This window comes from Somniosus microcephalus, chromosome 24, assembly GCF_052327205.1.
Source record: "Somniosus microcephalus isolate GS21.2 chromosome 24, FLI_Smic_1.0, whole genome shotgun sequence".
NCBI lineage: Eukaryota > Metazoa > Chordata > Chondrichthyes > Squaliformes > Somniosidae > Somniosus > Somniosus microcephalus.
The window spans coordinates 25,775,016-25,787,391 of record NC_141010.1 but is presented as its reverse complement, the minus strand read 5'-3'; the positions used below and the strand labels follow the sequence as shown (position 1 = coordinate 25,787,391).

Below are 12,376 nucleotides of genomic sequence, written 5' to 3'. Positions count from 1 at the left end.
AAGTAAAATTTAAGTCAAATGCCATCGTTCCGGATCCACTGACAGACGTTACAACTCGAACTGCAACCACCACAAAGAAGTCAACTAAATTTCACTTTTGCTTATAATGCTTTAATCAGAATGCAATACATACCCAATCCACAATTAAAATTTTTCCAACGTTAAGTTTCTGCTTAAGTAGTTTCACAGAAATTGCCACAGAGTTGAAAAAGCAAAATCCCCTGGAAGAGAAAAATGAAAAAGACAGAAAAGTAAATTTAATCAATAGGTAATGATTGATTATCACTTTGTTCACCAGAGTTATAGATTTTGTTTCTGACAAGAAGGAAACAATTGATTTAAAGATTAAGATCATAAACATTAAGTTGCCAAAGTATATACAAGTCACTCTAAAAATTGCATTTCTGATTATTTTTTCTAACTATTAAAGTATATTATTTCTGAGAAACTTACATTTAAATGTTAAAAAGTTTTTCAAGTCCTTTCACTTCTGGTGTCTCGAGTGAGAAATAAGTTTGATTTTTGTAATCCAAAATGTAATAATTAACATACAATAATAAGATACATAGGCCGAGAAATTGGGTTTTGGCTTAGCCAGGGCTTTAGTGCCGGAAATTAGTGCCGGCGCTAAGTCCCCTGCGCGTGCCAAAAATTCAGTGGCGCCGCGCCCAAACGGCTGCCGGTGCTACTGAAGGGTCTTAGCGCCTGGAAAAGGGCGCTAACTGCCGTTTCGCGCCGCAATTCCGGCGCTGCGGCACCCGATGCGGTGCGGCAGGCTGGGGAAGTGCAGGCCTCCTCCTTCCGTTAAGGAGGAGCTGCCTGCACCCGGCCGTGGCCCGCGCAAATCTGCTTAAAAATGAGCCCGGCACCTCAGACAAGTGCCGGGCTTGCATCTGTTCCGGGGGGGGGGGGGGGGGGGGGGGGAGAAGTCCGGGGAGGGAGCTGCGGGCAGGCGGCCGGCGGGAAAGCGGCCGGCCGCCGCGGGGCCTTTAATGCGCCGGCGCTAACTGCAGTAAGGCACCTCTGACAAAACGCTGGTTGCGGCTGCCACGGGCGAGGCGGCCGCAACTCAATTTCGGAGTTCGGGCGGGTTACCACGGCAACCGGGACGCTGCGCACACCGATGACGTCATCGGTGCCGGCGCAGCGCTACCGGAGCAACGCCGATTTAGGGCCCCAGGGAATTTCACTACTGGCCATAACTCCGGCGCAAGGCCCTCTAGCGCCTCAAATGAGGCGCTAAGGCTACTGAATTTTCAGCCGATAGTCAGCTATCAAAATTGCTTTTTATTTCACAAGTGAATAATGCTTCCAAGATGTGTGTGGGTTTAATAGTTTAGTGCTGTGCATTCATCGTTCTATGAAGTCAACTTTTGTCAAAAGATGTCATAAAGTGGTATGACCTTTAAGAAATTAATTTAATGCAGTCAATTCATGTTTTATTGCTAATAATTCTCGGTATGAACTTACATTGCAGTGGATTCTTCTGCATGATGTCCTGGCGGTCTGACGACAGCAAAGCCATTCTGTGTACAAACAAAATCTACTGTAAATTCTGAAACTTATTCTTCACACAGACGTTAAATCTCAATTCCAATGAAAATTAATTTGCACACCCAGAACAGAATGACTTTCTACAAATGGTCCACTTTAAACAGAAGGTATTTAGAATTTAAATATATATAAATAGATTAGCTTCCCCGACGGTTCATTTGACCATTCCTTAGAATACAGGAAACTTTGGTTTATCCGGAGGTTAACTGTCCGGAATATTCGAGCCACCGGCAAAAATCAGGAGCCGTTTCGTTAGGTTTTTTTTCTTTTCGTTGCTTTTTTCTCAACAGTCAAGCTCTGCAAGGTCTCGCTGAAGCTGTTGCTAAGCTACAGAGACGCTTGCAAGGTACAGCCGACTGTTTAGAAGCACAGGGTTTGTTGCCAGATACGGAGCTCAAAATCTCCGTATGTTTCAACATTAGCGCTGGTTTGTCCGGCAGTTTTGATGGGACGGCAACAGCTCGGTCCCGTCGGTGCCGGATAGCACAAAGTTTCCTGTAATATGAAAACTGAGCTATTCAGTCCAAGTAAGTTTCAGGTTTGATCCCTGATCTGTGCTGAGCTAGCTGATCTCAGTTGGAACAGCATTATGGGTGCTGCAATTGGGTTCAGCATTGCTCAGCTGGCATGGTAGGAACGGGAGGATGGTATCAGCCACAGTTCATGCTCTTAATTACCATCTAATGAGCCCTGATATCGAGCTTTTACAGTGAGTGCTGGTGGGCTAGTTTACCATAGAGGCAGCACACACAAACTTCTAGTAGCAGTCACTGGATAGCAATCAAGATGGGAAAGCCTGGCCAGTTCTTCTGCTCCCTAACCCAGCGGGTGCTGAAGCCATTCGTAGCGCTCTTATTTCTGCCCTGTCTCAGATCAGCTAACTCACTGCGGACCATGAACCAAGTCCGAGACCATTCCTGCGTTAATCTTTCTAACTACAAGAGTGTGTGGGCTAGTTTTATTCAGTTTTCAGCAAATTATTCTTTGCTGGCAGTAGTATCAGACTGCAAGCAAGCTCCAGTGATTAAATAACATGATTTCAAGCGAAGTGTACAAGCACCGTTTAATCTGAATTGCAGTGGTACATGTTTTACTTCATGTCAGGTTATAGAGGAATACCTTGTACTGCATTGCTATGGTTATAAACTGTGGTTTCAAAGCAGCTGGTGTTGTCTATGGTTGTGTATCTCCTTTAATCACACAGAGCCTATAAGCACATGATGCAGAATGACTAAGGCCTAGAAATTCAGTAGGCTTTGCGCCCACTTTTCACCCAAAGAGGGTTTCTGCGCCAGTGTAAGAGGGTGCGCTGATATTCAGCGCTGCGGTAATGGCGGCGGTAGCCGGTAGCGCTGCGCCGACACCGATGACGTCATCGGTGTGCGCAGTGCCCCGGTTCCGCCCCGCTTCCGGCCCAAACCCCATATTTAGTTGCGGCTGCCTCTTCTGCAGCAGCCGCAAACAACGATTGAAAAACGGGGCCGTACTGCTGCGCTACTGGGGCGCTTTAAGGTGGAGGTGCGGTCGGCCGCTTTTTCGGTGGCCGCCTGCCCGCACCTCCCTCCCCAGCCTCCTACACCACCCACCCCTGCGGCATTGGTGGCTGATTCCCGCGAGCCCGGCACTTCTCTGTGGTGCCGGGCTCATTTGCCGGCAGAATCCAGCGGCGATCTCACGGCTGCAGGCAGCTCCTCAAGAGAAGGAGGAGGCCTGCAGTACCCCAGCCTGCCGCACCGCATCGGGTGGCGCAGCGGCAGCTGGAGCGCTGAAATTCACTTTCAGCGCCCCAAGTGGAGGCGGGCACACCCTGGAACAGCGCCCGGTTCCGACTTGGGGCGCTAAAAGTGAATTTCTGGCGGGCGCAACTGGCTCCGCGCGCAGCGCTAACTTTTGGGCGTTAGCCTGCTGGCGGGCCTTAACTGAATTTCTAGGCCTAAGTTCTTAATATAAACAATGTCAAAAAAAACAAGGAAGGCACACAGATGAGCAAATGTTTGTATCTTGATGTTGTTTGCCGCTTACACGATAAAAGCAGTTTAATTGAAGGGACAGGAAACGCACCATCACAAAATACTGTGGACTAGATTTTCCTGGGTACTTGCATCATTGTAATGGCGTATCTATGGCGTAGAGATCTTTGAATGGTGCAAAAGAAAGAGGAGATTATAGAGTTAAGTGACTTACACCATTAATTATGCCACTCATATTTTCCTGGGACATCTACTGTTATCCTTGCCAAAAACAGTTAGATGGTAATTATCCGCCCCACTATTAAAATCAATGGCAATTGCGATATTCCTGCATTTAAAGCAGTTTTTACACCAATGCCACTTAGACTGAAAAATAATGGTGCTGGTGGCGTGATTTATTGACTTTAAATGCACTCTCTGATTGCATGGTCAATCTGATCTCCTGGACTGGTTTTGATTGCCGGGGGTGGGGGGGGAAGGAATTTTCCCGATTTCTTTTCCCCCACATTGGCCCTGCGTTTTTTGGCCACGGGAGATTACAAGACTGCAGTCGGTAGGACGTGTCTATTCATGATACTCTAGGCATCATGAGTGTGGGCAGGCTTGATGGACCAGCTGGCCTGTCATTTTCACACGTTCGTATTTAAATGACGTGCTAATGTGTTTGTTGATCGGGACTTGATAAAAGACAGGCTGTTAAACCACTACATGATCATGTAATAAAAATTTGTTGTTAACAATTCTTTTCTTTTAAGTTTTTTTTATAAGCATGTTTCTTTTTAACCATTATTTGTTGCTATGAAGAGTACAATTGTTTTGAAACAGCAGCGGAAACATTTCCATAAATAAATTGTGCTGGAGGGTACAGCAAAAGCTGTTACAAGAATATTGGTCCCTAAAGTCAATGGCCTAGAAATTGAGTTTGCGCTGCGCCAGGGCTTTAGCGCCGGAAGTTAGCGCCGGCGCTAAAGCCCTTTGCGCGCGCCAAAAATTCAGTAGCGCCGCTCCCAAACGGCTGCCGGCGCTACTGAAGGGTTTTAGCGCCTGAAAACTGGCGCAACGCGCCGCATTGCGGCGCTATTCCGGCGCCCGCTGCGGTGCGGCAGGCTCGGGAAGTGCAGGCCTCCTCCTTCCGTTAAGGAGGAGCTGCCTGCACCCAGCCGCGGCCCGCGCAAATCTCATCAAAAATGAGCCCGGCACCTCAGACAAGTGCCGGGCTTGCATCTGTTCCGGGGGGGGGGGGGGGGGGGGGCGGGGGGTGGGGGAGAAGTCCGGGGAGGGAGCTGCGGGCAGGCGGCCGGCGGGAAAGCGGCCGGCCGCCGCGCCTCCTTAAAGCGCCGGCGCAGACTCCGGCAACACTCGTTTGCCGGAGTCTTAGTTGCGGCTGCCACTGGCGAGGCGGCCGCAACTGAATTTCGGCTTGGGGCCGGGTTACCACGGCAACCGGGACGCTGCGCACACCGATGAAGTCATCGGTGCCGGCGCAGCGCTACCGGTCTACCGCCGCGGAAGGGCGCCAGGTAATTTAGGAACCGGCGCCAATTGCAGCGCTAGGCCCTCTAGCGCCGCAAAATCGGTGCTAAGGGCACTGAATTTCTAGGCCAATAAGTTAAAGGATTCGGAGATAACACTGGTCCCAGCTCCTTCCTCATTAGATTAAAATATTCTGTATCTGTACGAAGTGGCAGTTTTATGGACCTGTTAATCTTATAACATTTGCTCAATATTAAGAGAGACCCGGACTTAAGTGGAGCCCCAGCCTACTTCAGTTCAAGGTTTTTTTCCCCCAATCATTAATTGTGAAGATGAAGATGCTCTGGGAGATTCCGGTCACTATTTCTACCAGGTAATCCCTGCCCCCCAATCAAGGTGAAATACTTTGCATCGAATGTAGATGCTGAATTGATGGGAGAAAAATGGTCATGCTGCTTCTGGTTTGCTGCGATGCTGGCTGTGGTGTATTAGAATTAGAAATGCTGCAAAATAAGTAATTTTGAATGAAATAAGTGCACTAGACGTCAAATTTTACAGCGTATGTCATCAATCTCGCTGGTAATGACTTGACTGCGAAATACCATAAGTATCTTGTCCTGCCCAGTGAAGACCACACCCCCATCTCCCAGGTCTTTAAGTAGAGTCCCCCTTCCTGAAGCTACTTTTGCCCCCTTTCCCAATTCACTTCTTTGTTTTTCAATTAAATTAAGTAAATAAAATAAAAACTTTCCCCCCCAAAAGCTCAAGGAAGAGTTGCTCTTCCTTTTCCTCTCTACTTCGCTTTCCTCCTTTAAGACACTCCTTAAAACCTACCTCTTTGACCAAGTTTTTGGTCATCTGCCCTAATTTCCCCTTATGTGGCTCGGTGTCAAATTTTATGTCTTCTAATACTCCTGTGCAACGCCTTGGGACGTTTCACTACGTTAAAGGTGCTATGTAAATACAAGTTGTTGTTGTTCCTGCCTTGCAGGCTCCGCTGGTCCGGCCAAAACCCAACACGTGAGCATTACCAAAATCCAGCCCATGTAAATTAAAATTAAGTTCCGCATAAAGCTAACTACATGGGCATACAGCCGATCTGTTTTTTTTGCTTACTCAACTGTGAGACTTACCTGGGTGTGACCTATTAGTCATAAGGACAAGGTATTATTTATATAACTTAAATAATTTGCTAGGCCAATGCCAACTCACTCATTTTGCACCATGCTGGAGTAGCAGACATGCTAATGAGCCTATTGTGATTGCCATGCAATCTGCCTGAAAAAACAGGGTCAAGCTGCAGATGGGTGGGAAGACAGAGCTACTGTCTGGTGAGGCTGTCCACATTTAAGTTGCCAAGAGTGCCATTTCACGTCAAATTACATTAGAAAATATAGAATCAGGATATTGTTCTTGGTTCTGCCAATAATGCAAATTTAGGTAGTCTGCTCCTTGAAAAAAAGTTATATTCAATTATACGAATAATGTAACAAAATTAAGCTTTCCCCTGCTCAGAATTTAAATGTTGAAAACATGTTAAGGATGTCCAATGGGATTCAAAGTCAACATTTCTTGAGTTCTGCCAACACATACTGAGATTAAAAGGTGCCTGAACTGCTTGAAATTTTGTAAAAAGGATTGTTCCATTTTAAGGAAGGTTTTACAATTTTTTATGTTGAAGGTTGTAAAATTAGCCATATGAGGGGTGGTGCAGTGGTACAGGATACTGGTGTATCAAGCTGTTAAACCATGGAGCGCATGCCGCCCCACCCCCCACCCCACATGGAGAATTTCTGATAATATCTGGGACATAAAGGCACACAATTGCCAACAGCAAGGAATGGGAGATGCAAAACAAATTGAAGCCACCTTGGGGCATTCTCCCACACCTTTTGGTGCTCAGTTACAAGAGACTCATTGGCAGAGAATAAGGAACAGTTCCTCTAATCAGCTCTTCAGCTGGAGACTGATAGGAAATGTTTAAAAAGGGGTACTTGAGTTTTCATTAAATAATGTTAAAAAGTAAGTTCATTTTTTTTATACCCCTGGAGCTATAAATTATATCTTCTGAAAACTCTAATATTTATATGGAATATGTTAGTCATCTTTTACAATCTATCAACAGGGACATTCTGTTCTTTAAAAGTGGTGTATTTACTTAAAACGTTAACTTTCGATAAAGTGTTAGATTCTTGTAAGAAATAGACACAATATTCTTGGTCTCACCTTGAGCTCCCCTGCAGCCACCTTGAATGCGAGTTCAATGACACAGCCAACAGCCATGCGAACAGCACTAGAAGAATGCATCTCATTCCACACTGTGTCACTGTCCACCTGCAAAAAGAAGAAATCTTATTTTCCAAGGTACCACTTACAAGTTCTATGATCAATCAATTCGTTAAGTAATTTGCTCACCTAAAATATAGTGTAAGGAAACCATCACAATAACTACAACAACATTTATATAGCCCCCTTAATGCAAGAAAATGTTTCAACATACTTCACAGACGCATAATCAGACAAAAATTGACACTGAGCCAAAGGAGATATTAGGATGGATTACTAAACACTTGGTCAAAGCATGAGGTTTTAAGGAGGATCTTAAAGGAGGAGAGAGAGATAGAGAAGTTCAGGGATGAAATTTCAGAGCTTAGGGCCGAAGACGGCTGAGGGCACGGCCACCAATGGTGGAGTGAAGGGAGTGGGGGGATGCCAGAGTTGGAGGAACGCAGAGTTTTGGAGCGTTATTGGCCCGGCGGAAGTAACAATAGATAGGGAGGGGCGAGGCCATAAAGGGATTTGGTGAGAATTTTTAATTTGAGCCACTGGTGGACCAGAAGCCAATGTAGGTCAGCGAGCACAGGGGTGAAGGGTGAATGGGACTTGCTGCAGGTTAGAATACGGGCAGCAGAGTTTCGGATGAGCTCAAGTTTACGGCGTATGGAGGATGGCCAGCCAGCAGACCACTGGAATAGATGAGTCTGAAGGTGACAAAAGCAAGGTTGAGGGTTGCAGCAACAGGTGTGCAGAGGCACGGGCTGAGAAAGGCAATTTTATAGAAGTAGGCAGTCTTTGTGTTGGAGTGGATATGGGGTTGGAAGCTCAGCTGAGGGCCAAGGCTGCGAACATTCTGGTTCAGTCTGAGTCAGTGGCCGGGGAGGGAGATGGAATCACTGTGAAGGAACAGAGTTTATGGGGAGTTGTGGGGGGGGGGGGGGGGGGAGGGGGGGGCGGTGGTGGAGGCGAAGACAATGGCCTTGAATTTGCGGTCGGAGGCTTCCAACGGCGGATGCCTCCGACCAGCAAAAAAATCTATGAACTTACCTGATGGTCCCGGAGGTTCGGACACTTGCGCTCCTGGGCCTCTTATGCATAGGCCTGCGTAGAGGCCCACGCATCCCAGGGGCGCATGCGGTTCGCAAGCACCCTGGGATCACGTGGGCTGGCTCAACCAATGAAAGAAGGGGATCCCCAGTACGGAATCCTGATAAGTATGAATGGGAATACCCCTAAAAATACCCGTACACTTCAAATAATAATAAAAAAAAATCACATTTAAAATTAATCAAAATGGCATTTAATTAAATATTTAAAACAAAAATTTAATTTTTTGAAAAATAAATGTACATGCAGGAAACGCTCGTTTAACCCGCACGTAAATATCCGGAATTGTCTAATAACCGGCACAATTTTCACTCCGAAAACTACAGTATACAGTCATTTATAAGTTTTGTTTTACTGTTAAGTAATTAAAGAGTTATGGATTACCCTCAACTGGCATTACTGTACTTAATCAAGCATCTTCCACCATCCATTTAACACGACATTCTGTAGGTGAGTACCCAATTATACTGCACATTTCTTGATTTTTTAATTTTTGTTTGTTAAAAATAGCCTCGGTAGATTTACCTCTCCGTTATCCGGAATTTTTATATCAACCGGCATCATACCGGTCCCGTCGGTGCCGGATACCAGAGAGTTTCCTGTATTTTAAAGGGGCTAAAAATAAACTTACCTTATTTCACAGGTTTTTAAATGTATAAATTATTGGAAAAAAAAACATTTTTCTGTTCTTTAAAAGTCTTACGCTGGTAAAAACTTTTACCAGGTGTAAGAATTTCACAGGCATTTACTGGGCAGAAGCTCTGCCCGCGGAGGATCTGTCAAAGATTCTTAGCAGATCGCAAGTTCCGGGTTTTAGCGCATGCGCTTCGCGCGCCTAAACCCGGAACTTGCGCTGCCCCAACGGTCACATGCGCACCTCGTACGCACCCGTAGGGGCTGCAAATTACGGTGCAATGGCTTTGGTTTTCACAATGTTTCACTGGTTGAGATGATGATACCCAAAGGCAGTGCATGGGGTGGAGTTAGAACAACTAAACTGTTTTAAATCTTAATTCCATCCCTCACATAGAAAACATTGTATTTCTATTTATTATTTTTAATTGTTTCATTTTTCATCTTCAGCACGCAGGGGGGTTCAGAATGCTTCCCTTTTGGAAATGAAAGGCCTCCTATACAATGCATTAACAGTACTGAAAGCCTAAAATGGGGCAGGCTGCTATCTTACCCCGAATAGTATTGTAATAGTGGACAGTCAAAGTACATGGGCAGAGCATATGTGTGCTTGCATTGTTAAATATTTCACAAAGTATTCTCAGGGCTGGATGAAATTATCCAGTGGGACAGACTGGGTCTATAGACAATATGCAATGTAACAGCACTCTAGTTTGTCCTCAATAATCCATTTTTAAAAACTTTTGTGATTAAGTGTCAAGACTGACTTCCTGAAATACTACCTCAGATAATTATTGGAAAATGTATTTAAAAAAAAAAAACTTTAGTTACTCTATCTTGCATTTTCAGCCTCCCTGAACTATTTCCTGGACAGGAGGGTATGACAATAACTGAGCTTAAGCAAGTCCATCAGCACCAACTGGGTTGGTTTTCCCACTGATTTCCTTTCTCTGGCTGCGATTTTGCCAGCCGTGGCGAGTCTGGTGCGGCCGGAGCAGACAGCGGCCACAAACTCCGCAGCCGTCTTCATCCCGCCTCCTCCAATTGATTTTCCCCTGATTGGACTGCTTAAGCCTAGCCTGCGAGGTTCTCGACCAATTAAAAGGAAGCGGGGCTGATGACATCATCAGATTTCCTTAAAGGGGCCATGTCCACAATCATTTTGACAGTTGTGCTGTCAGTGTTCTGAAGCACTGAGGTGCTGCAAACACTGACAAGAACTGCAAAAGGGCGCACGGCTGCACTCAGGCTCTCCCATGACTTCCTCCATATGTTTATGGAGGGAGTCACATCACGCAGGGAGGTTCTCTTCCTTTCCAATCGGCAGAAGACACCTCCCCAGGAGACCAACGCAGGCTGGTTGCACATTGCAGATGTGTCATCGCACCAACCCTCTTCTTGATCTTCCTTGCTGCAATGCTCCATTTCACCCTCAGTAAGCTCCCTGCTGGAGTGGAGCTAATTTACAGAACAAACGGGAAACCGTTCAACCTCCGTCGCCTCCAGTCCAGATTCAAGGTCGTCCCATCCTCTGTCATCGAATTACAGTATGCAGACGACGCTTGCGTCTGCGCACACATGGAGGTCGAACTCCAAACCATCGTTAACAACTTCACCGAAGCGTACGAGAGCATGGGCCTTACACTAAACATCCATAAGACAAAGGTCCTCTACCAACCTGCCCCCGCCACACAGCACTGCCCCCTGATTATCATAATCCACAACAAGGCCTTGGACAACGTGGACCACTTTCCATACCTCGGGAGCCTACTGTCAACAAGGGCAGACATTGATGATGAAGTCCAACACCGCCTTCAGTGTGCCAGTGCAGCCTTCGGTCGCCTGAGGAAGAGAGTGTTTGAAGACCAGGACCTCAAACCCGGCACCAAGCTCATGGTCTACAGAGCAGTAGTAATACCCGCCCTCCTGTATGCCTCAGATACATGGACCATGTACAGCAGGCACCTCAAAGCACTGGAGAGGTAGCACCAACGCTGCCTCCGCAAGATCCTGCAAATTCATTGGCAGGATAGGCGCATCAACGTCAGTGTTCTCGCTCAGGCCAACATCCCCAGCATCGAAGCTTTGACCACGCTCGATCAGCTCCGATGGACAGGTCACATCGTCCGCATGCCCGATACGAGACTGTTGTGCCACGCCGGCGCCAGTACAATGAGGCCCGAGGCTCAACATAGGAGGAGCCTCAGGTTGCACCATTCTGGTATAGGTAATGTACCCTGCGCCACCTGCATTCTCGAATATCTGGGCCCTAATCTCTACTCTACATCCTCTCGATAGGAATCAGGAACGCATCATGCAGAGGCACTAATTATTTCACCAGAGTTGTAGTACAGTAAGGTACCGCTAGAATCAATCTGATATTTTAATCTCAAAATGTTTAAGCTCCACAAATGTCACAAATATTAAATTTCTCTTCCATCTTACGGTAAATGAACATTATCTGACTTTTATAAAACTATGACAGGAAACGAAAAATTTACATACTTTCCTAAGGATCTATAAAGAAGTTTTTCAAAAAAATTACTGCACTCCCCTTACACTGAAAGAAAATCAACATTGCTACTCTTTATAATCAAAATAATGACAATAACCATTGTGACAAGAAACAAGCACATACGATAGCTTCATCCCTGATTTAGTTTTTTTCAACATCTAGAGATCACACATTATTTAAAAACGCCATCAAATTCAGGTAGAGCTTGGACAGTGAACCATATGGCACTCCGAAATACTGAGAACTTCTCGTGTAATGTACCATAAACCTGCCTGATTAAAACACAATCTGTTCCAGTGTGCAGAGATAAATCATCAAGTTTTTAATTTGTTGGAACATAAAGCACGAAATAAGAAAAAGCTATTTATTCAGCCCATCAAGTATGTTACTTCCATAAGCTATGCATTTTGGATTCTACCTAATCCTTCAATTTCCCAAGGAAAGATACTGCTGTAGCGGTTCGTGTAGATCGCCACTAAATAAGAGAGTTTGACTTCGACGAACTATTAACAAGTTGTTTATTTACAGGAACAGACTAATTACATCAGGTAAGATGGCAGGTAAGATGGCTGACTGTAGGAGCACCGTGGTATAGGTCTTGTCCCAGCGGGGACTCCACGAGGACTGAGTTCGCAGTCCTGTGGGGAGCGTGAGGACGTCATCGCGTTTGTGTTGCGACGTCATCACGTTGTTCACGTTTCCCGCGCTTAGGGCGTCACGTGATGCGCGTCGTTGGCCGTTGAGGCCGAAGTCGGGAGGCCGGGCTGTGCCGGTGCTTGCCGCGGGAGCGGAAGATCGCGTCGCTCCCGTCGGCTGGCCGTTGAGGCCGAAGACGCTGGCCGGGCTG

The 12,376-nt window shown here is 46.2% G+C and overlaps 1 protein-coding gene across 8 annotated transcripts in view; it reads right to left on the bottom strand.

The window, feature by feature from the left end:
- Positions 1-12,376, bottom strand: part of hdac5 (histone deacetylase 5) — a 334,491-nt gene that overhangs the window by 18,006 nt on the left and 304,109 nt on the right. For all 8 annotated transcript variants that reach the window (XM_085966332.1, XM_085966329.1, XM_085966334.1 and 5 more), the window contains 3 exons: positions 7,224-7,331; positions 1,471-1,526; positions 134-221 (listed from right to left, as the gene is read on the bottom strand). In XM_085966332.1, the coding sequence (XP_085822458.1) occupies positions 134-221; positions 1,471-1,526; positions 7,224-7,331 (252 nt within the window). The remainder of the gene's footprint in view (positions 1-133; positions 222-1,470; positions 1,527-7,223; positions 7,332-12,376) is intronic.